Source organism: Salmo salar, chromosome 18 (assembly GCF_965601325.2).
Source record: "Salmo salar chromosome 18, fSalSal1, whole genome shotgun sequence".
NCBI classification, from domain to species: domain Eukaryota; kingdom Metazoa; phylum Chordata; class Actinopteri; order Salmoniformes; family Salmonidae; genus Salmo; species Salmo salar.
Genome location: NC_138308.1, coordinates 26713619 through 26740909, shown reverse-complemented (window position 1 = coordinate 26740909; position 27291 = coordinate 26713619). Strand labels below are relative to the sequence as shown.

Genomic DNA, 27291 nt, shown 5'->3' with positions numbered 1-27291 from the left:
ACCGGGTTTAAACATGTCAGATTAATTACGTTAAAGCTACTCTACAATAAATAGGCGCATTCACAAGTGATTTGCATTAGAATTTTTCACAGCTCATCTTGTACTCCAGACAGGTCTGATTTTCTGTATTGTCTTCCTCTTTTTTAGTGTCTTTGTGTGGAAATGCCTGTAAACCAGAGCCTTTTCTCCACAACCATCCACTAACATGCACCCAGACTCCTTAGCCCACCGCAGTAAGTCTTGGATTCCGACAGGAATGCAGCCAGGATCCCAACGCCTCAAGTGTCTGGCTGCGGTCTACCTTTTTGCCTGCAACTGTCTCCCCATCCTTAGAACAACACCTGGGGATGGGCAATACGCTAATCACTGTACTATTAATTCAAGTCTAAGCATTAGGCAGAGCAGGTAGCTCCTTTTCTAACAAGAAAACCACATTGAAGTACATTTTTTTTGCCACTAGAAAATGTTTGACTTTCTGGCCTAACATGAAATGGCAGTGTTTACATTCACATCTGCTTTCAATGAAGGACACATGAAAGCAGGTTGCCATGCCAGCTATTGATTTATATTTAAACCATTGATAATGTCTGGGATTCAATCAAATCGCGCATTGTTGACAATGCAGCTTTTAAAGGCAATGTTCCTGCGTTTGCAGCGATTGCATGCACAGTAAACGCAGCAGATGTCAGCTCAATTGCAAATTACCTTTAAATGCCACATTGTTGACAGCGCTCCATGGATTAGGGGCTCTATTCAATTAATATCGTGGAAATTCAGCAGCAAAACCCAATATGGAATTGAAAGGCAATGTTCCCGCGTTGGCGGGGACTGCATTCACAGTAAACGCTGCATATGTCGGCTCAATCTGAAATTCCCTTAATTTCTATTGTGCAATCTGTATCGCTACAGCAGTAGATTGAATAGAGCCCTAAATCCTGGCCAGTGTAGAGGATAAAAGTTTTTTCCCCCCATAATTCATTTGAAAGTATTAATATCCTTAAGTGCCTTTATGAATATTTCTACTTGCGTTATATTTTTTTGCAGTTTCACGTTTGAAATTATTTTGTACACCTCTGGTGCTATTCGATTGTAAAGTTTCTCATTCAATATGCAGAAAGGGGCATTAGTTTGCTGCCGTTTATGCATACAACATCCAAAGTATAATGAGATGATGTAACATGTGACATAGTAAGTTATAATAGCTCTATTGAAAATATTTAAATGTTACTCTGTGATCTGACGATCAATTTTCAGCTTGTGATAGTTACAAAAAAGATTAGGAAGCATTCTTAAAATGCTTTTAACTATTGTCAAAATGTTACTTAAATTTTGTGAAATATCTTGGTGAAACATGCTTCCATATAACCATTGTGAAAAGATTCAACAGAAATAATGTTCATAGAACTAGTACACTGAAGCATTACCATACGTTTCAACCTTCACTTCCAGTAAGGGATTTCAACGGGGTGGCTTACATTTACATTTGTCATTTAGCAGATGCTCTTATCCAGAGCGATTTACATTCATCTTAAAATAGTTAGGCGAGACGTCAATCGTATCGAGTACATTTTTCCTCAAAGTGCTAAAAGGCTAAGTGAAATAGACAGTCCAGGAGACAGTGGCCTGTCACACCAAAGCGGACTGTACAGTCTTAAACAAGCCTTGGTCTACTGTTGAACTCTTAGTCGTCTCATTAATCCGCATCACGGAAATTCAGTTTTACAGCGTGATCGAAATTTAAAGGGGGGAACATTTCCCGCTTTAGCGGAGACCGCATTCACAGTAAACTCTGCACATGTCGGCTCAGAAATGACCTTTACATTTCTATTGCGGAATGTGTAACACTTCAGCTTTACAGAATGAATAGCATCCTTAGCCTTGCTGTCTTTAGCCTGTCAGTCTCACTAATGTTTAGCTAGCAGTAATATGTTACTATATGTGCATTCTTTAAGCAGTATGGATTCCTGTTTACATATTTATTTAATTTTTGTACAAGAGATTCTCTATTGTAAATTACAAAAAAATGCTCAAATGCATGAATTTATTTTTTAATCAAGACATTTGTGGTGACATTATCGTATGAATGACAATGTTTTATACCAATTTGTGAGTGTATATGTGCAAATATTAAGTGTAGGTTAAGATTAAATGAGAATACCGAATTTGTCCGCAAACACTTGGGTATGACTCAAGGCATTGAGCTGTTTTGTCTTCCAACATTCTTTTCACTTTGTATTCTTAAATCACTGGATTAGAGCATCTGCTAAATGTTGAGACTGGCTATCAAATAATTCAAAAATGGAGTTACAAAATTGAGACATTACACGCCAAATGTGTACTACATCATGTACCTGAAGTATTTACTATGTATTAACATTCCTACATGCTATTTAGAACAGCTCAGCATACAGTAAATTCTTATGGTTCGGAAAATGTTAGTGACATCCTTTCCTATATGACCATGGGGTTGTTTTAGGCAGAGGTTTTCTGTAACTATATCCTCCATCTTGCCTACTGAGAGAAAAAACATCCACAGTAATTCATCTATAAGCTTTATTGTAATTGTTTCTATTTAACAATGCATTCCACAAACAGTTCTCATAAGAGTTCATTACAATTGTATGAAGTATCATTCACAATTACTTGCATAAACAATGCTTGAAGTTTCCATGTTACATAATTTTGCAGCTTTAGATAGGGTCCACAGATGGTATGTTAATTTTTTTTGTCTTAAGTTGTTTGTAAACGTGTTCTTCCAGAGTTTAAATAGGCAGCTGCATGAGGTGAAATGATCATTAAAATGTTCTCAAAGTTCTAAATGTTTCTAGCTAGAAATACTCAGAAGCATGAAGTGCTATGGATTATCGCCCTGCTGGCATTAAAGACCATAGTCAAGCACAATGACACACGTCAACACCTTGTGTCAAGCACACTCAATAGCCACTGAAGAGAGCTAGAAGCTTTGAAACTACAGTCTATCAATAAAACAGTAAAATCACAAACACCACTAACTTTATCATACCAAATAACGACAGGTACTCAGGTTTCCACAAAGGTACCAATTAACCCTCCTTCATTACAAAAAAGACAATGCAATTCCAATTTCTGAACACTGCATCAAGGGAGAGAACAGATGAACCAGCTCATGGAACACAATTTTATTTCAAAACGCATCACTGGTCAGGTCCAAGTGCAAGATTAAAATAATATGCCTTATTTTTTTTTCTGTCATATTCACACAAACTAGCATTTTAAGCCAGATAGATCAGCATGTTCAATTTAGTTCATCAAAAGTTGGGAACACTTGAGCTGGTGAATAATATATTTTTTTTAACATAACCCAGGGTGTTTCAGGGAACAAGGAATTATGAACTGAAAAGAGATTGAAAATAGCAGGGGTGCATGCCCCCCTCCCCTCCACCCTCTCATAGGAAGTCTCAGGGACTGGCTCATTTTCTTTTCTTTACTCTGCCTTCACACGCTTCAGTCCTGGGACTTTGGCCTGCACCCTGAAAGTGAAAGGCGGCACAGCTTTAGTCACAGACCATGTTTATACGCAGCTTTAAAAAAAAACTCCAAAAAGAAATCTCATTCTGAGTAGAAACACCCTCAAGAAAACACCAATATAGCCTACTTATTATGTAGGCAGGAGTGCAGCTACGTAAAAACCAAATAAGGTACGACAGTCACAACTACACAATACCAACTTGTAAAAAAATATGAACAGTAATTATAAAAATCCAGCCAAAGGTTCATAGAAGATTTTACAAGTGTTCAGGTAATTAAATCCTGGTTTTGAATGAAAATGAATTGAATACAAGGGGTGGGGTATACCTTTTGATAAAATTTGCATGTAAACACCGTTTGGATTACTTCGGTCAGGTGGAACACTTGTACACCTTTCATTTTTGTCTACAATAATAGAATTCTTGCAGAACCCATCAGTTGACCCAATATAATATGTCTGATGAACAAAAACGTGCACAAAATGTTTAAGAGGTATAACATGAGGGATTTCATGTGACAGATTTCTTCTACTCTTTTCCAAACTATTCAATAATGACCTTGTTTTTTTTGCCACTGAATTTCATAAAATCAAATTATTCAGATATTTAAAATAAGTGTTTTAATTTCTGTATTTCCCCTGACAGAAAGACATTGGAATGCAACACAGAGCATGCCTTAACACTGTCCCATTAGTGTCATTAATAGAAAAGGCTAAAGGGCTTCAATCACATTCCTCTTCCATACACACTTTCAATACTTGAAAGATTACATCACTGCCAAGATATTTACATTTTGTCCCCCAGTATTAACTTAGTTCACAACAAGGTTTGGGCCTCGACAATTGACATGGTTATTGAAAGAAAGTATTTGTTTTTGGATACCTACTTTTCTTCATTAAGACAATGCCAATATATTTTTATTTTGTCCACTGGTATTTACTTACGTTGCAATAATGTCTTTAACCTGCTTGTTGGCCATACCCACGTAATGGTCAATCTGTACCTAAAATAAACAAAAAAACAATAACTAGTGAAAAGCTCAGGTATAATACTTCTCCCTCAATTGGCTATGAAGTCAATTGATGGTGGTTACTGTCGAGAGGTGTGGGATGGTGGTTACTGTCGAGAGGTGTGGGATGGTGGTTACTGTCGAGAGGTGTGGGATGGTGGTTACTGTCGAGAGGTGTGGGATGGTGGTTACTGTCGAGAGGTGTGGGATGGTGGTTACTGTCGAGAGGTGTGGGATGGTGGTTACTGTCGAGAGGTGTGGGATGGTGGTTACTGTCGAGAGGTGTGGGATGGTGGTTACTGTCGAGAGGTGTGCGATGGTGGTTACAGTCGAGAGGTGTGCGATGGTGGTTACAGTCGAGAGGTGTGCGATGGTGGTTACAGTCGAGAGGTGTGCGATGGTGGTTACAGTCGAGAGGTGTGGGATGGTGGTTACAGTCGAGAGGTGTGGGATGGTGGTTACAGTCGAGAGGTGTGGGATGGTGGTTACAGTCGAGAGGTGTGGGATGGTGGTTACAGTCGAGAGGTGTGGGATGGTGGTTACAGTCGAGAGGTGTGGGATGGTGGTTACAGTCGAGAGGTGTGGGATGGTGGTTACAGTCGAGAGGTGTGGGATGGTGGTTACTGTCGAGAGGTGTGGGATGGTGGTTACAGTCGAGAGGTGTGGGATGGTGGTTACAGTCGAGAGGTGTGGGATGGTGGTTACAGTCGAGAGGTGTGGGATCGTGGTTACTGTCGAGAGGTGTGGGATCGTGGTTACTGTCGAGAGGTGTGGGATCGTGGTTACTGTCGAGAGGTGTGGGATCGTGGTTACTGTCGAGAGGTGTGGGTGTTCTATGATTACTTCACATTAACTTGTTTGTTTTCATACATTTATCAGCTCATACCTTGTACTTCTCATAGACAATGGGGCAGCTAAACATTCCAACCAGACCTGGAGGGAGAGGGGAAAAATAAGATAATGTTCTACAACAAGGAGGCATTATTCAACCTGGCTATGCTGCAATCTCTAAACAGTATCTTGAGGGCATGTCCCTTTATACCCAGAAGGGTGGATCAGATGCATGTCAAACTACTTAAAAAGTAAGCTGGCGGTTATAATGGGTGTCAGACCGAAACCTGTCAGTCAACCACTGTCTCTATACAGACTCGCATGGTATCCGGAAATAAATCCAGCTTAGGCCTGTTCCTGAGAGTATTACTGAGCTAATCACATGATACTGTTTCCCTAGGCACCATAGCAACAAAACATAAATGCCTTTAAGTTTTTAATGAGGATTTATAAAGCATCTTACCCAGAATAAAGAGAGTGAGTCCGTTGAACAAGGCACCAACATAGGTGAGAATCCACATCAGCACAGCAAACTGAATGGGAGAAGAATGACAGGTTTAATTTCAGTGTGTTTAAAACACTAGGCCAATATGTAGGAGAGCATTTTCCATATATTGATTAGCAAAGACATTATAACAATTTCCCTCAATGTAGCATATTCATTCCTACGGCATTTACAGACACTAGGTACTTTGCAGACGTAATCCAGGATCACATGCATCCTTACATGGTAATATGCTAGGTGGATAGCCCCACTTTAAAAATGGACATGGTAGACAGAGCTCTTAAAATGATCAACTAAAGAAACTGTCTGAGAATCTCTGTCCTGGAATCAAAACATCAACAAGCATTTATACCTTGTTGCAAATGTATAAATAAGGTCATAGTGGTGTAGCCAAAGTGATTTTGTTAATTTACGACATTTGGCAGAGGTTTACGATGTCACTATTTCCCTCTGCTCACAATAAATAGATGACACTTCATGAACCTTAATAAACCTAAATCGATGTAGCCAATGGCTCTGTTGAATGGGCAGAGGTCTAATTCACTGTACCCTCCAACAGTGCACATTTTTGTTGTAGCCCCAGACAAACATACCCAATTCAACTCAGAGGGCTTGATGATTAGTTGACAAGTTGAATCAGGTGTTCTTGTCCAGGGTTACAATAAAAATGTGTACTGTTGGGGGTACTTGAGGACTGGAGTTGGGAACCACTGCTCTAACAGAGGTCGGGCTAGGACCAACGATACCCCCCACCCACAGAGAGGGACCAGACAGGTTGGGAGGAGGGGGCTGGAGTGGCCTTAGCAGTGGACAGGGCAAGAGTTGAACTGGAAGGTGTTGACAAGCATGTAGAAACCTCATAGCGCTTAACAGCTGCTGTCTCCCCCTTTAAGACACCCTGGGGGTCACCCACTTCAGCCTGACTGTACATGGACAAAATGAAAGGAAAGCTCAAAGCCACTCATTTTACATGTGAACGTAATCATAGATTTAAGGGCAAATGTTTTCAGCTGAAATGTCAGTAGCTATTAAGGCAGGGCTCCCAACTAGCGGGAGGTCGTCAATTATTATTATCCTAACCAATTCTGAAATCAAATATGGGTTTGCAGGTCACGAGTGGCCGTACCTCCTATACAAGCACTATTTTTTCATGCAGGAGGTTGGCCTACATCCTTAAATCTTCAGTTGCATAAACACTCACCTTTAGGGAATCCACCAGGTCTTCAACCAGGAAGAGGCGACGCAGCTCGGTGACTGTTGTGTTGAACCGTGTCAGAACGCAGTCGCTGTACTTATGGACAGTTTCCTCTGACAGAGCCACATCCTGATCCAGGTACAGCCTGCAAGACAAAACATGAGCGATCGACCTACATATGTTGCAAGACAAATTATGAATCCAAATATGGTGCCTTAACACTAATAACAATATGGAGAACGTAATCACAAAACATGGGTGAAGGGTCTACAATAACCTCTGTAGCCCACACAGGTTGTCGAGGAGAATAGTTGGCCTTTTTCTGTTCGCATGCAAGATTGATTTCTTAAATGCAAAGCCAAGAACCGGCTTAGTTATGACTTTCTGAGCACCAGTTATTTTGATCGTAATCTTAAACCCAGCTAATTCAAATCTTTACAAGTGGTTAGTGAGAACTCATAAGGCGGCTTTGAGCCACTGCCAAGAACGGGGATAACCTGAGTAGCAGCTCTGTTTGTGCGACTGAGTGGCAATGTTTACTCTCAAATAGTAGCCATGTCCCTTTCTCCCTTAACTTCACTAGGGTAGGGGGCAGCATTTGGAATTCTGGATGAAAAGCGTGCCCAAATTAAACTGCCTGCTACTCGGGCCCAGAATGTAGGATATGCATATTATTAGTAGATCTGGATAGAAAACACTGAAGTTTCTAAAACTGTTTGAATGATGTCTGAGTATAACAGAACTCATAAGGCAGGCAAAAACCTGAGAAAAACCCAACCAGGAAGTGGGAAATCTGATGCTTGTAGTTTTTTCAAGTGATTGCCTTTACAGTATACAGTGACTTAGGGTTCATTTTGCACTTCCTAAGGCTTCCACTAGATGTCAACAGTCTTTAGAACATTGTTTCAGGCTTCTACAGTGAACAGAGAGCGAACGAGAAGGCCTGGAGTCAGAAGAATGAGAGAATGACATGAGTTCAGTGACGCGCGTTCACATTAGGTAGCTGTGTTCCATTACATTTTTTGAAGACATTGGAATCATCCGATTGGAATATTATTGAAGATTTATGTTAACCTGTTAGGGCTAGGGGGCAGTATTGACACGGCCGGATAAAAAACGTACCCGATTTAATCTGGTTACTACTCCTGCCCAGTAACTAGAATATGCATATAATTATTGGCTTTGGATAGAAAACACCCTAAAGTTTCTAAAACTGTTTGAATGGTGTCTGTGAGTATAACAGAACTCAAATGGCAGGCCAAAACCTGAGAAGATTCCATGCAGGAAGTGGCCTGTCTGACAAGTTGTGTTTCATCTTGGCTCTTTTTATTGAAGACTGAGGATCTTTGCTATAACGTGAGACTTCCTACGGCTCCCATAGGCTCTCAGAGCCCGGGAAAAAGCTGAACGATAGAGGCAGCCTCTGGCTGAAACACATTATCGCTTTTGGCAAGTGGCCGATCAGAGTACTATGGGCTTAGGCGCGTGCCCGAGTCGACCGAATGCTTTATTTTCTTTCGTCTGTTTACCTAAACGCAGATTCCCGGTTGGAATATTATCGCTTTTTTATGAGAAAAATGGCATAAAAATTGATTTTAAACAGCGGTTGACATGCTTCGAAGTACGGTAATGGAATATTAAGAAATTTTGTGTCACGAATTGCGCCATGCTCGTCACCCTTATTTACCCTTTCGGATAGTGTCTTGAACGCACGAACAAAACGCCGCTGTTTGGATATAACTATGGATTATTTTGAACCAAACCAACATTTGTTATTGAAGTAGAAGTCCTGGGAGTGCATTCTGACGAAGAACAGCAAAGGTAATAACATTTTTCTTATAGTAAATCTGACTTTGGTGAGTGCTAAACTTGCTGGGTGTCTAAATAGCTAGCCCTGTGATGCCGGGCTATCTACTGAGAATATTGCAAAATGTGCTTTCACCGAAAAGCTATTTTAAAAATCGGACATATCGAGTGCATAGAGGAGTTCTGTATCTATAATTCTTAAAATAATTGTTATGCTTTTTGTGAACATTTATCGTGAGTAATATAGTAAATTCACCGGCAGTGTTTGGTGGGAATGCTAGTCACATGTTAATGTAAAAAGCTGGTATTTGATATAAATATGAACTTGATTGAACAAAACATGCATGTATTGTATAACATAATGTCCTAGGGTTGTCATCTGATGAAGATCAAAGGTTAGTGCTGCATTTAGCTGTGGTTTGGGTTTATGTGACATTATATGCTAGCTTTAAAAATGGGTGTCTGATTATTTCTGGCTGGGTACTCTGCTGACATAATCTAATGTTTTGCTTTCGTTGTAAAGCCTTTTTGAAATCGGACAGTGTGGTTAGATTAACGAGAGTCTTGTCTTTAAAATGGTGTAAAATAGTCATATGTTTGAAAAATTGAAGTTTTTGCATTTTTGAGGTTTTTGAATAACGCGCCACGGGATTACACTGGCTGTTACGTAGGTGGGACGATTTGGTGCCACCTACCCTAGAGAGGTTAAAAGGCCCTAAAGATTGATGCTATACATCGTTTGACATGTTTCTACGAACGTAAATATAACTTTTTTTTTACTTTTCGTTGTGAAATTTTCCGCACGCTTCCTACATTTGGAGTAGCTTACTGAACGCGCTAACAAAAAGGAGGTATTTGGACATAAATGGACTTTATCGAACAAAACAACATTTATTGTGGACCTGGGATTCCTGGGAGTGCATTCTGATGAAGATCAAAGGTAAGTGAATATTTATAATGCTATTTATGATTTTAGAGGACTCAAATGGCGGGTATCTGTATTGCCTGTTTTCTGAGCGCCGTACAGCAGTTGCATTAAGGAGATGTTTATCTATAATACTTTGAATAACAGTTTAATATTTTATCAACATTTATGATGAGTATTTTTGTAAATTGTTGTGCTCATTCACCGGAAGTTTTTGAAGGAAAAACATTTCTGAACATTACGGGCCTATGTAAAAATAAAAATGGGTTTTTGGATATAAATATGAACTTTATCGAGCAAAACATACATGTATTGTGTAACATGAAGTCCTATGAGTGCCATCTGATGAAGATCAAAGATTAGTGCTTAATTTTAGCTGTATTTCTGGTTTTTGTGACACCTCTCCTTGCTTGGAAAATGGCTGTGTGGCTTTTATTTTTTAGGCGCTGTCCTAACATAATCTAATGTTTTGCTTTCGCCGTAAAGCCTTTTTGAAATCGGACAATGTGGTTGGATTAAGGATTAGTGTATCTTTAAAATGGTGTAAAATAGTTGTATGTTTGAGAAATTTGAATTATGAGATTGTTGTTTTGAATTTGCCGCCCTGCTATTTCACTGGCTGTTGGGAGTGTGTCCCGCAGGTGGGACGCTAGCGTCCCACCTACCCCAGAGAGGTTAATAGCTGAGAATATATCCACTACTGCAACCCATCAAATCAAGTGATGCTCACTTCTCCTGAACAGCTTTCAAGTCAATGTTTTCCTCCAACAGAATCATCTATCAATCAGACAAGTAGCTAGATTAATGTTCAAATGGAAAATTCCTATAACAGATGTGGGGTTTCAATTCAGATTGAATTTCATTTAATTGACAATTCCTGAATTGACTAAATGGAATTATCCTAAAACCCTGTATAGATGCATACTCTTTGGAAACACTTCCTTGGTATATTGATCACCGTTCCATGGTCTTAGTGGTTAGCGCGTTGGGCCAGTTACCGGAAGGTTGCTGTATAGAATCCCCGAGCTGACAAGGTAAAAATCTGTCGTTCTTCCCCGAAGACGTGGATGTCAATTAATGCAGCCCCTCTGATTCAGAGGGGTTGGGTTAAATGCGGAAGACACATTCCAGTTGTAGAACTGACTAGGTATCCCCCTTTCATATTCTTCTAATGGGCCCACAAGGCTGCGGTATTAGAAATGTAAGCGAGACGTCAAAGTTACTCTGCTAGGCATCCTAATCTGCCTCTTGGAAGTAAGGCATGTATGATGTAATAGAATATATGGATGTTGTCTGCAATATGTCATGGCATGTATGATGTAATAGAATATATGGATGTCTGCAATACATCATGGTGTAAATTGAGAAGTGGGTTACTCACTTGAATGGGTGCCCTTCATCAGACTTCTGGATGGCCTGCAGGATCCCCTTGTATATCCTGAAGCAGATGGTGACAGAGAGGAGAGCCAGACCGATGTAGGAGGAGACACTGACAATGCTGCACAGTGTCAGGGAGAGCAGCAGGGAGAGGCTAGCGCCAAACACCACGCCCGAGGTCTTGACATCGCGCCAGTACAGGAGCTCTACCACTGCAGGGGAGAAGGAACAGGGTCAGATAGCTGCAGTGCATGAGAAAAAAAAGGGCTTCCTTTCAACACATTATGCTATATCATGGCGGTGATGTGGAGATGGGATGAATCAGGGAGAAATCTATGAAAATCTTAGCTCCTAGCCACATGTATGGATACGTGCAATTCAATAAAAGGAAATCCTGGGTGTTTTAGTTTACTGCTGTACCAGTATAGCACTGCAGTTAATCGTCCATTCATAGGAGTCATGTTATTGGCCTAGCGCCCATTTCTGTGTGAAGATTGGGTGACAGGGTGGGGGTTGGCTAAAATTACAGAGCTGGGGGCAGGACAGACCCATGCTTGTGTTTCACCATGAATTCCTAGCAGGTCAGTGTACAATATTAGACGTGAAACAGACGATTTCAAAAACGTAGGCTAGCCAGCAAGCTGACATTATTGGAGTCTGCAATGTGAAATGACTTAGCAGGCTGCCAGATTTCAAATGGCTTAACAAGTGATGAATGAGTTTATAGTTAAAAACCTAAATCACATTTGACAAGTTTCTGCCAAAAAAGATCATCAAGTACGTGATACCAAAGCAACGACTTTTGTTGCATAAATGTGATTGAATTGATATGATCATACAGCTGACAATTAAAAAGTCGAATGCCAAAAACACTGCAGGACCAAGACCATAAGCAGCATCGGCAGTTTTAGCCAGCCTAGGGACACACTTGACTGTCAAAAGTCACAATGATTCTTGAGAGGCATCAAATCAGAGGTACAAGTCAGACAATCAATACCCTTAGCTTAAAAATGGACCACGTCGTGCGGTGTCGGTTTTTGGGCGGAGACGCCGTTAGGGTTTTGGGCAAATGAAAAGCTAACTTAAGCTAGCTTGGCTACATATCTTTCCATACATAGCTAGCTAGCATATTAGCCTTAGCCGGTTAGCTGGCCAGCCCCAAAATGTGCATCACCATGGCCCTTGGTCTATAATGTTGCTAGCAATATTAGCTAACGTGCAATCAATAAAAACGTGAAGGGGTCCGAACGTGTCTGTCTAGCTACACATGGTAAGCATGCACTAGCATGAGGACCTAAAAATAGCCCACGCATCATCAACAACGCTGATCTGATCCTATAAACACGCCATGTTTTAATCAAGTCCTTCCGTATACATCTCCCTATTAGTATATATACACACACTCGTCTTTAATATATCCATAGGGGATATAGATAAACAGGGAAATGGCCATGAATCGTCCATAACGCCATATCGTTCTCAGCCCAGTGTAGCCCCCATAAAGAAACGTCAGTAGCGTGCCACGCACAGCTCAATTCCTACGCATCTGCCTCCCACCAAAGCATTTGTCAAGCCAAGTGGTTAATTAAAATTGCAATGCAATCGAATATAAATGTGATAAGAAAAAAAGCAGCATCGTAAACAAGAGCATGACAGCACTAACCCCGTTTGGCATCCATCTTGAGCCTCCTCGCATTCAGCACCAGCTCAGCTGCGCGAGGGAGAGCGAGGCAGTTCACCTCCTGCTCGGTCGATTTGAGGTCTAATTGTATGCGCAGCTCTGCAGCGCCTCAGCCCTTAATACTTAACCCATAATACGTTTCAATACATGACGAATGCAAATATGTGAATTAGCTTTTCGACAATTCGGGTGAAGTGTGGTAAAGCTTGGCATGAATAATCTTTTGGTTTCAACACAGAATGAAAATTGGGGAGTAGGAGGTGTGGTAAATGTTACGTAACTCCGCAAATGTTGACCAGCTCAAATCAACAACAGTGCATCTTGCAGACATACAAAGCCAGATCAAATCTAAAATTAGGAGTAACAAAGCCATATTCCAACAAATGCAGAAACTGACCAGAGGCAGTTTGCAATTTATTTAAAGTCTTTCATACAACCATTTGAAGGTGTGGACCAATATTTAGCAACTAGTGTCTGACAGTGATTTCATATTAGTAGGAACAGATTTTTGTAGCCCTAATGCCCCAGTTGGAACCAGTCAAACTCTTGAGTCACAATATATCCCCAATGGAAATCAATTCACCCTTTATCATATTCAAAGAAAAACGAGGCCTATGCTTTTGCCTTGCTACCCAGACTCCTTGCTCCGGCCTAACATAACATGGCAGGCGTAGAAAGAAGCAGAGAGTGGAGTTTCCACTTCCGTTTTTACAAGGGAAACAGAAGTCATGTTGAAAATACTGTATCCCTGAAAACCGGATGTTAGCGTAGGCTAGCTACAGCCAAACGCTACACCTAGGGGTCTAAACCTAGGGGCGCTACATCACAAGATTTACGGGAACGCTTGCTGAACAGACCAGGCCGGGGTTTGAGAAGTCAATGAGGGAAGTCAACAATTCTTCCTTAGTTAAGTAGTTGAACATGTTATTACTCCAACCCCGTGAAAGTGACACTGATACGCTTTCATTTTGGTAAAAAAAACAACTTAATCTCAAAGGAATGTCTTTGATTTGACAGACTGCACATGAGCAGTTCGCCGTAAGACGACTGTAAGACCCAGTGTCGTGTTTCTACACATAAGCTTTGCTAGCTAACGTCGCCATGACATCGCCTACAAGTGTGACCAAGGATTTCTATTGGAAATGTAGTTTCTGCCCATCTTCATACCGTATGGTCTTTGGCTACACCACCCACGGGAGTCTGGATCGGAGTACCTTGTCAACCCTTCACCGAATACGAAAACATTCGGGCAGTCTGATTGGTCCAGAAACCAATGGGTCGGCCCAGAGCCCGAACACACGTGGGTAATGCGGCGGTTCGTAAATTTGCCATTGGGTTTGATACCCAGAACGGTTGGAGACGGTCCAATGACTGCAGTCGCAGACTAAAATGTGTAGAGAAGTTGTCAGGCCACCTATGCTTGCCTAATAAAACTACTACACTAATGTCATTACCTTATCCGATAGTGGCCAAGTGCCTCTTTCATGCTTTACTGATAGTGCTCGGCTAGATAGTAATTGCGAGAATGGATGACATACCATTTAGTCAAATAGAGTTGACACAGAGGCCCTTTGTTGCAATGTGTGCCGATTGCCATGCTCCATCCCAGAATGATGCAAAGGCAGCAGCACATGACAATCAGCAGATATTAGCACAGCCCCAGCACCAGTGTGATGCTTAGGCAACCCATGTCCCAGTCTGATCTGAAAGCAGATGGCTATAGCTGGGCCTGGAAAACACTAGAAGACCTCTTCTGCCATAAGCCACATGGATCATCTGGTGCTTGCCATATAGGTTAAATGTGAATCCATTTAAAAACCTGAGGCTACTGACCACTGTTTTGCACATGCTGAACAATTTACTTCTATACACCTTCCTAACACCTCAAACTGTAGGGCTGAAGGCTGGCCCTGCATTCAGCATGCACTTTTGTCCGAGGGGTTAGAGAGACCCCTGGGGAAGAGACTCCTGGTGCACTGGTGAGTCACCTCCAGGCTGCATGGAATCATTAGACAATATAATCTCACTTTCGCTTAACGCCCCTCCTCCCACCATGCACCTTTGGACAGACTTCCTCCCGTCAGCACTACTCTGACCAAAGGTCATCTGCCAGCAATCCAGAGGGGGGGAAAAAAGCATTTTAAGAGTGCCTCTTACCAACAATCGGTTATCTACAGACAGCTACTCATTCATAGAGTAAATGATTTGCATGATTGGAAAGGACAAGCAACCTCCGACAACCCACTCAAAACTACCAAAGTCATTTCCAGTAACATCCTATGAATGTCCACAATACCTGCTCATTGTTTAATAACTACCATCTAAAAACAAATGGACTACTTTCCATTTCACAAATGAAATGTCTATAGAACCCTGCCATCAGGGCAAAATAAAAAAAAACGAAAATGTTGCCGCAACAGTAAAATAAGGAAGAGGGATACCCTTGTCTTTCCACTGTGGCGGAGGCTGGGAGTCTCCGTTTTCAGTTTTTCCGTTTTCCATGATAGAGACGCTATGTAGGTATCAGCAGGGCATTCCAGACAGCGTGCGGTGTGTTGGCCTGCAGTCGGGTGGGGTGCGGGGACCGAGGTGGAAGATGGGGGGGACAACCAAACCTTCCTCCTGTGAGACTGCAGTGTTCCTTGCCTCGCTCTCCCTTTCTCTGTCTCTTCCCCTCCCTCTCGCCCCTTCTCTCAGGGTGTACGACTGAGGTCAGCAGACTGTCTGCTAGCACAGAAAACGTCTAATGCTCTGACGCAGCAGCTATGAACTTCCCCCGCCTCCCTCCCCCCTACCTCCCAGAGAGATACTCTCCCTCCCCTTGTGCAAATGTACACGTGTTTTTCCCTCCCCACATATGACAAATCAGTGAGTAGATGACTCCACCCAGTGGTATAGTGGTGCCTGGAGAAGTAGGTATGCTCCAATTTAGCTCAATAATTCCCAAAGGCACAGTGAAGGTGCCCTGTGTATTTCCCTTTGTTTTTTCAGGTTCACTCTCAAATCACACTTTAGACAAAAACGACAAATTGGATGTTCTAAATCCATAACGCTTAAACCATATAGACCATGTAGGTCTGGAAAAAATGTAAATCGTTTTTTGGGAGGGTGTAGTTGCCCTTTAATTCAGTTCCACACCTAGCAAGAGACCGTTTGGCTAGAAGTGTTTCTGTACAACAATGTAGGCCTACATGTGATGGCAGTTAGCAAAACAAATGCACTCCGGATTGATAGAAATCATATTGTTCTGCCAGGTAGGCCTACTTTGCAGTCAACATTTAATTGGTTAGGTTTATTGGGAACCGTTACATTTTTATCCAAACAGTGCATGATGACTGCAGCAAAGATTCAACCAAGACTACGGACCAAACCTTTTCAATAGATACTGGTAGATAGGAAAGATGTTTCAACTTATCTACCCTACCAGCTACCGATGTCATTCTTCTGTGAGCCACTCCATGCGACAACCAGTTGACAGCTGCGCCCTCTTGCTGCCTGACAGATGATATTCCACTGAAACTGGGCTGTGTGAGTGGCTCGCAATAACACACATTATATGACCAAAAGTATGTGGACACCTGCTCTTTGAACATCTCATCCCCAAATCATGGGAATTAATATGGAGTTGCCCCCCCCTTTCCTGCTGTAACAGCATCCACTCTTTTTCAATTGTTTTTCCCTAGATGTTAGAACATTGCTGCCAGAACTTGCTTCTATTCTGCCACACAAGCATTAGTGAGGTCGGGCACTGATGTTGGGCGATTAAACCTGGTCCACAGTCTGCGTTCCAATTCATTCATTGTCTTGCTGAAACAGGAAAGGGCCTTCCTCAAACTGTTGCCACAAAGTTGGAAGCACAGAATCGTCTATAATGTCATTGTTTGCTGTGGCGTTAAGATTTCCCTTCACTGGAATTAAGGGGCCTAGCCCGAACCATGAAAAACAGCCCTAGACCATTTCTCCTCCTCCACCGAACGTTACACTTGGCACTATGCATTCGTGCAGGTAGCGTTCTCCTGGAATCCTCCAAACAGATTCGTCCGTCGGACTGCATTTCCACTGCTCCAGTGTTCAATGGCAGCGAGCTTTACCACTCCAGCTGCCGCTTAACATTGCGCATGGTGAAAGGGGGATACCTAGTCAGTTGTCCAACTGAATGCCTTCAACTGAAATGTGTCTTCCATATGTAACCCAACCCCTCTGAATCAGGGAGGTGCGGGGGACTGCCATAATCGGCATCCACGTCTTCGGCGCCCGGGAACACTGCCTTGCTCAGAGGAAGAACAGATTTTTACCTTGTCAGCTCAGGTGATCTTAGGCTTGGGTGAGGCTGCTCGGCCATGGAAACCCACTTCATGAAGCTCCTGACTAACAGTTATTGTGCTGACGTTGCTTCCAGAGGCAGTTTGGAACTTGGTAGTGAGTGTTGCAGAGGACAGACTATTTTAACGCGCTTCAGCACTCCGCGGCCCCATTGTGTGAACTTGTGTGGCCTACCACTTCGTGGCTGAGCCGCTGTTGCTCCTAGACATTTCCACTTCACAATAACAGCACTTCGTTGACCAGGGCAGAAATTTGACAAACTGACTTGTTGGGTGGCATCCTATGACTGTGCCACATTGAAAGCCACTGAGCTCTTTAGTAAGGCCATTCTACTGCCAATGTTTGTCTATGGAGTTTGCATGGCTGTGTGCTCGATTTTATACACCTGTTAGCAACGTGTGTGGCTGAAATAGACGAATCCACTAATTTGAAGGGGTGTCCACATACATTTGTGTATATAGTGTATTTCACATGCTTTGCGATTGTGTAGACTACTTTGTGCATGATGTCTCTGTTACACATAACGGATATGGCGTATACACACTAAAAACTTTGAAAGGGTATACGGCGTACACCACCCAAAGTTCTATGTAGTTACTACAAACGCATAGATTAGATAGACAATCCCTAGACTACAGAGTGTGTACTGTCACATCTTCATAAACTGTATCATATCATCAATCAGCCAAACAATTAACACATCTGGTCATCTCAATCAAACCTCATCAGAAGTCGAAATTCACATAAGAAAATTGTGATTGTTGTATTAGTCCACTAGAGGGCACCGCTCATTTCATTTAAATGTCTGCCTAGGTTTACACTTAATTATAATTTCAAATTATTCATAATGCGTTAGTGCTTTTATTAAGTCTTTCAGAGAGCTGACAAATGATCACAGCTCCCCAATGTATATTAACACTCAGCACTTGAGCTGGAGTCAATAGCAGGTACTGTACAAGGTACATTTTTCTAGAATAAGGGTGTAGTCGTACTGAAGAAAGAAGATGGGTGAATGATTAATCATACAGTGTGGTCGGTCACTACAGATCTATGTGGATTCGAACACACAATCTCACTAACGGGGTTTTGCGAATGAGATGGCAGGGGTGGTGGTGTTTCAGATGGTATTGCATATCCGGTCGAACAAATAAGAGAACACTTGCTGACAAGCTCTATTCTTCATCGGCTGGTGTCGCAATGCAGGGAGGGAGATACCTCGCACACTGTCTTGGGGCCCGCCAGCCTGGCTCAGAGCAATGTCACAATCAGATAAATAAATCTCTGTACACTGATATCGGTGCCTCGTGTGCATCACTGGGTAAATAACCAGCAAGATTCAACTGAGCCATTCATCTGTAAAGGCTAAAGGCTATTGCTTTCATCTTCATTTATGTTATTTCAAGCAATCATGCAACAACAAAAATACGTACTAAAGTACTAGATCTTAAGGGCACTGCCCCTGTGAGGTAAACCGTACTAAACATCTGGAATTGTTTTGCTTTAACACTGCCCTTTTCACTGAGCTGTTTTTTTCATCTGGACATGGGGGCTCAAAGGCTATGAGGCCTATAAGGAGATCTACAGTTTCAGCTTCATATCTCTGGTTATTTTCAGTAGGGCTAAAACAAGACTGCAGACAGAGGTAATCTAATTCCACAGAGCAAAAAGCTCTAGGCAAACTAAAACCACTGGGGGGTGAGCAAGACAAAGGCAGGCTTGCAAACTGCCACGCCCTGTTCCATGTGAGGTTTCCACTAGTCAAAATTGGCTACAATTTTTTTGGTCTTAATTTAAGGTTAGGTATAAGATTAAGTTTTAAATAACATTTTAAGTAGATCAATTGTAGAAATGGGTGTTTAGCCATAATTATGACTTTTTGGCTGTGTTAACTAGTGACTACCCATGTGAGGGGCAGTTCTTACCAGGCCCCATTGGCCAGAAGGTAAATGAATCCTTGTAGATAAGTTCATTTTCTGACCAGGCATATTATGAAAAACGTAATAACAGGCATTCAAATATTACTAGATGGCTGAATTGTATGATATACCTTAATGAGAAATGGGATTATACACTGCTTGGTCACTTCCTATAAATATATTATGTGTCATGTCAATGTCCTTTTAACGTAATCTCTTTGTAACATAAACACCCCCCCCATTACACATTTATATTCCATTTCTGTACAGTGAAGTCATGAGAAATTAATTCTGTACTTACCACATGTAGAGGATAGATTGCAAAATACAATGACAAGATTTAAGACACTGACATTTACTAATGGGGGGGGGGGGGGGGGGGGATTAACTACTGAATATGAAAACCAAGATCATGAAACCAATCTCATGCCAACACATGCTCACACAAATGTAATGGTTAATAAAAATATGTAAAAAGGGACGAGGCAGAGAAGGTGATGTAAAAGAAGTGAAAACTGTGCATGGGAGAAAAATGAGTTATGGGCGGAGCTAAACAACGACCAAGGAGAGTGAAATGACGACGCGTCAGTGCAATGGTGACGAACTTCCATGCGGAAATTACCTGCTTCTGTGCTCAGGTTGGGCATCTGAGCAGTTTTGGGGCCCTCTGTGTCCTTAGCGAGCATCTCCGGTTCGCGAACTGGCGAGTGGATGAGAGGGGCCTGAGACGCAGGCTTGTTGATATCATCCTTCTCCAGGTCGGCCTTACCCTTCTCCAGGTCCGCCTTACCCTTCTGGGTAAGTAGGAGGTAAGCGCTCTGACTGGGAACTTCTTCCTGAACTTCTGGGGCTACATTTGCAGAAGTCACATCCTGCAGCCCAAAGCTCATGTCATCATCATCATCGTCGTCATCCATACTTAGCTCTGGTGCCTTGGCAAACTTGGCACCATCAAATGCTTCTAGAAACTCATCCATCACACCCCTGGGGGGCCTTTCGATGAACTCAAACTCTTCCGAGGAGACTTCAGGCTCAGAGTTCTCCTCTACTGCCTCTGGCTCTTCCGCTTTCATGTCATCATTCTCAGTCTCCACTTGGAAACTTGCAGGATTCTTGGCCATTGCTTCCAGAACAGGGGACAGAGAGTCTGCGGACGGACTCTCGGAATCAGAATCTTCAGGGGTCTTTCTAGTCTGGATATTAAGAGGCTCTAATTTGTTCACTATTTTGGGTGAATCTTGACTGGAAAACATCCAATCTTTTTGTTCTATCTGGACAGGTTGTTTGCTCTGGGGTGTGGTCCCTGCCTCCTTTACAAGGTCAAAGGCACTAAAGCCTTTATCTTCAGTCTTCACCGCTAATCTTGCTTCAGTCTCCTCAGTCAGCTCCTTTAGCAGTAAAGCTTTGGAATCGAAAGCAAAGGGATTTGTGGCTGACAGAGTGACAGGGACAGTGGGTGACTCAACTATCTTCCGGACAGGAGCAGGGCTCGGCTCAGTGCTTCCTTCAGAAGAGCCAGAGTCCACTTTGTCAGGGTTCAGAGGGAAGGGCTTTAAGATATCTGGGAGAGATGGAGGTGCAGAGTCTTCGCTCTCTTTTGGGGTGGTTGAGAACTGATTGAGTGGCTCCATGAGTGAGTCCGCAGCCATCTTGACAGACACGTACGTTTTTGTCTCATCATAATATGATGGTGGGCTGCCATCTTGGGAGTCTCCAGCCTGGCCATACTGGACCAGGTCTGGAGTGGGACTCTCAGACATTTTAGCTGCCATGCTGTCAGAAGTGGTATCCCCAAAATGGGAGAACCCAGCATCTGCTACAGGTGAGAAGCCTTGGAATGGATTTTTCTTCAACTCAAACATTAAGTCATCATCTGGTTGGCCAAGCATATCTGGCACATACCCAGAGGAGCCTCTGGAGGCTGAGTCCTTGGAGAACATATCCATGGAGGCCCTTGTGTTCTCTTGAGAAGCTTGGGATGGAGAATCCCAGTGTTCTATTGGGGTAGAGGAGGCAGGTGCAATGTAAGATTCAGGGGTCATCGGGGGATTTTGGGGGGACTGGGAAGGAGTAGCAGACCTGACTGAGCTACAAATCTGCTCTTCAGGAGAGACAACCCCACTGTCTTCACACAGAGACTTGGGCCTTACATCTCTCTCCGAGCAAATGTTTTGATCATGTTTACTTTGAGTGTAGGAAGCAGCTTCTAACCCTTTCACGATATCCTCATCGTTCTTAATAAAGCCTAATCTGGTGTTACCCTCTTCATCACAAGGCATATCCTTGGTCTGTATTTTGGGAGGCTCAGTTGAAGGCCAAGAAGAGAAGCCCAATGGAGCAGACGTTGGATTTGGACTCTCTGACAAAGAGAGGTCCTCCAGAGAGTCAGGAGAGTGAAGAGGAGAGAGGGGGGAGATGGGAGCAGGGGAATCACCCTTCTGCCCAAGTTCTTGAGTAGAGAGGGAAAATGCAATACATCAAGACACACTCCATTCCTTCAGTGCTAGCAAGCCGTGCTGGGCAAGCCCTGCCAGCATTCTGTAGAGGTAAGGTGGTGATTCCCATCAGATAAATCTCAAATGCCAAATGTCTGGCATGCCAAAAGATGCAAAACCAGTTATGAACATATTTTTTTCTAAGACAACCCTGTGTAATGTGTCAATTTAGTCACTTAACGTGGGCGGAATCAATGAGGGGAATCATCACTTATAAACCTCATGAATTTGTAACTATAAAGTTAGTTTCTTCTGTCATATCTACAGTAAGTGGACTTTGGTCACAGGGATTCACAATACAGGATCATACAAACAAAAGACACTTTATCCCCCCAAATGCAAATCCTATGAAAACTATTCCTTAAACTTGGCATGCATTTCACAGACAGTCAAAATGTAATTCAGGTATAAAGGAACGAACTGAAAAAGAAGATGCAGGAGGGTAAAGACACAGCCAGCAAAGAACTTGCCTTTTGGGAATTGCATCAGAGGTTGCAGCGGAGTAGAAGGAAGAAAATGTTCATCTGAAAGAGAGACAGTAGCAGTGTGAAATGGACAATACCAGTAGTTGAGAGGAGGATAATATAAGTTTTACACCAGAGTAGAAAGTTATTCAAGCAAGACCACAATAATGTGAACCAGATCCTAACAGCGGGACACATTGCAGACACCCTCTCTGCACAGGCAGCTTAGAGCATACAAGACAGGAATAGATGTCAGGTATGCAACAAAGCCAGGGAATATGGTCATATTTTTGGCAGAAATACAGAAGAATTTCCCTTTTCATGTAGCAGAATGAAGATTCGCCTTAAACGGAACAAGTGAAAAATAACCCAACAGAAACCATTTTCAATACTTTCCTATAATAAAAAGGGAAACGACCTGTGCCATCTAGCCAATGGACATGGTCAATGGACAAACAACATGACAAATATTACAAAATGTTAATGTCAATAATCTTATTGCATTGCTTAACGAAGTAGGAAAAAAAAGTGCTTCTGGCTCTTGTCTAGAGTATTATTCAACAGTAATCCTTCTTTCAACCCTTGATTCCAGATATTAGGCCCAACTGTTTAAGACATTGGCCTAATATCCGTGACTGACACACCGTAGCAGAGTATTAGGTGAGAGTTGGCAAAAAGATAGAAAGAGCACATACTCAAATCAAGACCATTTAATCAAAATGTGAAATGTTTAATTGCATAAATCTTGTAATTTGAGTAATTTGAATGCTATGAGCTAAATTTCAGCCAGATCACCACAATTTCAATATTCTCAATAGCCTGCCGATTAAGACATCTTGGAATATTTCAGTAGGTCAAAAACAAAAATCATACTTGGTTGATTCAATGATCATGAATGGAACAATTGAAACTCACGAGTTGCAATCAACAACGCTTCTGAATAAATCATTAAAAAAGAGATCAAGCATTTACTCATTAAACGCCGGCAATATTTCTTATTACAAAATTAATGTTTTACATTGATTATTCCAATCTGTGGATTATTCAGATGAGACCAGTTCCAGGCCGGTTACCTCTCTTGTCTAGGTTCCAACGTTGAAGTACACCTAAAATTTAACCAATAGACATTATACATTAGCTATAACGAAATCCAAGATGCTCAAATTTTCTGTCCACCTGTTCTGCATAAGCTAAAGGCCTTTATGGCAATGACTTTGCTTGAATAGTGTATTGTGGAACCCTAAAAGTTAGCCAACACTTGCCTCACAATGACCAATGTTCCCTCTAACAGGTCTGATGAACGCAAACTGGAACATTGTGAAAATTCTGTGCAACTTCCTACATTCCATGAGACTTAAAAATAAAAAACACGCAGGGCTTGACATTAACCCGTTTATCCACTAGGTGGTGACTGAAAATGTGTTTGACGCAAGAAACCACTTTACATCTACTCCAGGACCGCTTATACATAGCCTAAACACAGTCCAGTTCAAAGTGAATTGCACAGATCCAAATATGGCAATGAACATTTGCATATAAGCCTACTGCAGCTCTGATTGGTTGTGGTGCACCGGTCGGTGTAGAGTACAGGCCTGAGCAGTGCCTGTCAATGCAATGTGCTCGGCCTACAAGAAAATCTCTTGCAGTTAATTTTGCATACTAAGTCTGGCATTGTTCTTTTTGTTTCAGTGTATTACACTGAACGTGGATAATATGGCGTTTATTCGACCACATTTCCCACAGTAGAGCGAAACATTGATAGTATTAACTAAAGGGGAAAACTCAAGAAATGCTGATGTCCAATCTCATGCTTTTCTGCACAGGCAATCCGAGGTCGGATGTGCTGGCTACACGTATGGCAACTGCAATGGAAGTCATGTTAACTCTAGTCAAGCCAGTATTAGACATGAGAAGGGGGCCTTCCTGTTGGTGGTGTGATTTTAAATGGGGGAGGAAAACTCTTGCATGGCATCGACATGAGATGCAGTGGGATAATCCACCTGCTGCTATCTTCGCCAAAGAACACAATGGGTGTTTCTCAATATGCATACTACTGTGCTTCACGCATGCAGTCTGTAGCACGGGAGGGCTGAAGCATGAGTTCAAATCAAAGTATGCAAAAGGAGCACGGAGGGCACTTCTCGGATGCGTACTCCACTTGTTGCAAGCTTCAACTAAAAGTATGGTGAGAAATGTCACGCAACCACGTAAAAAGGACCCCATTTCTTTAACTCGATGTTGGCCATTATTTGAGCTGAAGCGAGAGAAAAAAAAAACTCAGCCTTCACATCTCATATGTTGCCTGCGAGCCACGAAGAATTGGCATCTACCTTGCGTAACATGGGCGTAAGGATATTTTTGGCTGTTTAACTAGCCGGCGAGCTAGATTATTATGATTCACATATAGCTAGCTGATAATTATGAAGTAAAACATTTGCTTGTGTATGTATATCTTGTCTCTATTGCCATGGTTGCAGAAGGTGAATGTTTTACTTTTGTTGCATACATATCCAGATGTTGCATACTACTTCGCGCAGTGATGCTGTCAGTGTGGTCGAAGCGTGAGAGTGTGGAGTATGGTAGTATGCATATTAAGAAACACCCAATGAATGTTTGCTGTCAAAACGCACTCCCTACTATAACATAACATACAGAAGAACACGCCTTTTGTCAAGAAACAGAGGTCTAATTAACCTGATACCATAGCAACTACAGCACCTAACCTAGCCAAGATACCGCAACTCCACAATGATTTTATACACAGAGTTGAGCAAATACTAGAGCATTGCAGTCGATACTTCAATGTAAATACTTAAACCCTTACCGTGTACCTATGTTGGTCCCCTGTTGCGTGCCATTGTTTGTTGAAATCCATACTTGTTAATAAAATACAACCAGACTGTTTCCTAATTTGTTGCTGTAAGATGGCAACAGTGCGCATGGCCAATTAAAACGCAACAAGGAAACAGTTGGTGGTTGTATTTGATTAACGTTTAATTAAAAAGTATGGAATAAAGCAAACATAGAAAGGCTCTCAGAGGACAAACAGATATACTGGAAGAGTTTAAGACTATACATTTATGAAGTATTAAAGGCATAGCGAGTTGAGATTATTTCAAAAACTCTAGTCTCCACAATATACTCTGGATGAAATCATTGTGGAGTTGAGGAAGTTGGCTACACCTACACAGTGTGCCAATATATAAAAGTAGGCAAATGAATCAGTGCCCTGGTAGCTGACAAACCCAGCTGCTGTTGTGGTAAAGAGCAAAACATTCAGAGGTGGGGTAGGGGGTTATTCCCTTATCTCTACTTGCCCTTTGTAGGATATGGAGACTACAATACACAGCAAAACAGTGGGAGCAAACCCACCAGGCATGTCGGAGCCAGTAGGCCCATTTCCTGAACGTCTTTAGCATCTCTACTGTTTAACAAGTCTACACAAATTATTGCAGGAAACCAAAGTAGACTATATAAAGCATGCCTGTCCTCCCAAAATGAGAATTCGCTAGTCCGAAGACAATAGTAGGGCCTAAACCAATTAAATGGACAGTCATTCAACCAGGTCTTTGAAGCTAATGTAATGGTCTCCCAACCCCGCCCTGACTGTCTTGCCTAACATGGTTGGGAAAGTGGTTAGTTAGCTAGCCAACCAAGTTACAAACATTGCTCCCAACTAATGTTATTTTTCAGCCGAAATGGTTGGGAGTTAATAACATTAACCAGAAGGGTCAGATGGAAGATTTGTGTGAAAAACCAAAACATCGTGCGTTCAAAAATGTTATCAGAAAAATAATGTTCGCTAGCTTACTTCCATTAGATAGTTAACGTTAGTTCCAGTTCACGAAAATAACTTGGCTATTTTTGGGAGAAACAACTAAAATGGGAGTGGTCGATTTTAGATGATTCCTTTGTTACGACTAATACAAGCCATCTTGACTGAGTCAATACAGCGCCTGCTAGCTAGCTAGCGCAAACACCCAAACCAGGTCGGAGCATGACAGTCTCAGAATTAATCTATGACCCAATGTGTTATCTTCTTGTTAGCTACCATTGCATGCAATTTAAAATTACCACACTGTTGTATCACCTTTTTAATGGAGTTGTTGAAATAGGTACCTCAATTCTGCCAGTTCATTAACGTTATATTAGCTAACTAGCTACCTTCTTGCTGATGATTGTCACAGGTGGGCCGCATCGTCACAAAGCTAGCTACCTCGCGTGATTGGCCATCAATAAAACAGTATTTACTTCAGAAACGTTAGCTACCTAGCCAACTCTACCGGTTTGGCGTTTCGAACTATACCAATGGCAATGCCAGGGATTTGTTGTCTCGAGACGTCCACAATGCCCTGGTTACACACATTTCCTTTATTAAAAATGGTTGTCGCAGCAATCCCACATAGCTACGCTAACGTTAGTTAACTAGCTAGTCAACGGTAAAGGATTTTGCAAATAATAGTTAAGAAAACACAAACGTCTATTTTAATAATGCTTTACCAAGAGACTGATTACAAAAACAGATTGTCTAAAAATGTTTAAAATAATTTACTACTCACGGGATGGTGCTGGAGGAGCCGCAATCGCTTCTTTCTCTGGAGCCGCTTCGGGGAGCACTTCTACTACTGGAGCGGATTCTACGACTGGGGCTGGTGCTTCTTCTTGAGGTGCTTTTGGGGGATCTGGCCTTATGAGTTCTGGCAAATAGTCTGCTTCCAAAGGATTAACAATCACTGGTTCAGCTTCTGAAAATGTGTCAGTCACCTCTTCCTCCTGTTCTTCATCTGATGGAGTTATATCTGAAATCACCTTTTTTGTCAGTTGTTCCTTTGCTTCCTCCGTAAATTCTTTTAAATCATCGGGGTAAGAAGCCATGTGCCTCTCAATAGCATCCTGTGCTCCACCAACTAAGTCTAGAATATCATCTTTGCCAACTTTAGCTGTGGCCTCGTTGCCATAATGATTCCCGAATTGTCTGTAGCTTCTCATTTCGTCTTCAGACGGAGTTGTGGACGATACTACTTGTTCACTGTCTTCCATCTAATTGCCGGTTATCTGCGTAAAAAGTTAATACTTTGGAGGGCAAGTTCCCAAAATAACTAACTACACTCAAAAATTCCAAAATACCTCTAACAAACAATACAATACGGTCGTTGACTACCTTCAAGAGCCGAATAAACTAAAGTAACAGAAATGCGCCACGACCACTGCCACAGAACAATCCGCTCTCATGCGTCCTACCAGAATGTTGAAACCGA

At 42.1% G+C, this 27291-nt stretch overlaps 2 protein-coding genes across 10 annotated transcripts in view; one reads left to right on the top strand and one right to left on the bottom strand.

Annotated features, from left to right (window-relative positions):
• LOC106577113 (echinoderm microtubule-associated protein-like 6) overlaps nt 1-3091 on the top strand; it is a 158527-nt gene extending 155436 nt beyond the window's left edge. For both annotated transcript variants that reach the window (XM_014154859.3, XM_082964859.1), the window contains one exon: nt 148-3091. In XM_014154859.3, the coding sequence (XP_014010334.1) occupies nt 148-172 (25 nt within the window). In that variant the 3' untranslated portion in view covers nt 173-3091. The remainder of the gene's footprint in view (nt 1-147) is intronic.
• Nucleotides 2540-27291, bottom strand: rtn4 (reticulon 4). Of its 8 annotated transcripts, NM_001123719.4 has the most exons (10): nt 26593-27267; nt 23107-23139; nt 22040-22093; nt 19697-21523; nt 11159-11366; nt 7053-7191; nt 5810-5879; nt 5402-5448; nt 4451-4509; nt 2540-3509 (listed from the first exon to the last, which is right to left on the bottom strand). In NM_001123719.4, exons 1-10 carry the CDS (start codon nt 27071-27073, stop codon nt 3464-3466), a joined length of 2964 nt encoding a protein of 987 aa, NP_001117191.4. In that variant the 5' UTR covers nt 27074-27267; the 3' UTR covers nt 2540-3463. The 8 variants fall into 8 exon arrangements, with proteins under 8 accessions (NP_001117191.4, XP_014010297.1, NP_001361653.3 ...); XM_014154822.3 differs by lacking the exon at nt 19697-21523 and having other exon boundaries at nt 26593-27291; NM_001374724.3 differs by lacking the exon at nt 23107-23139.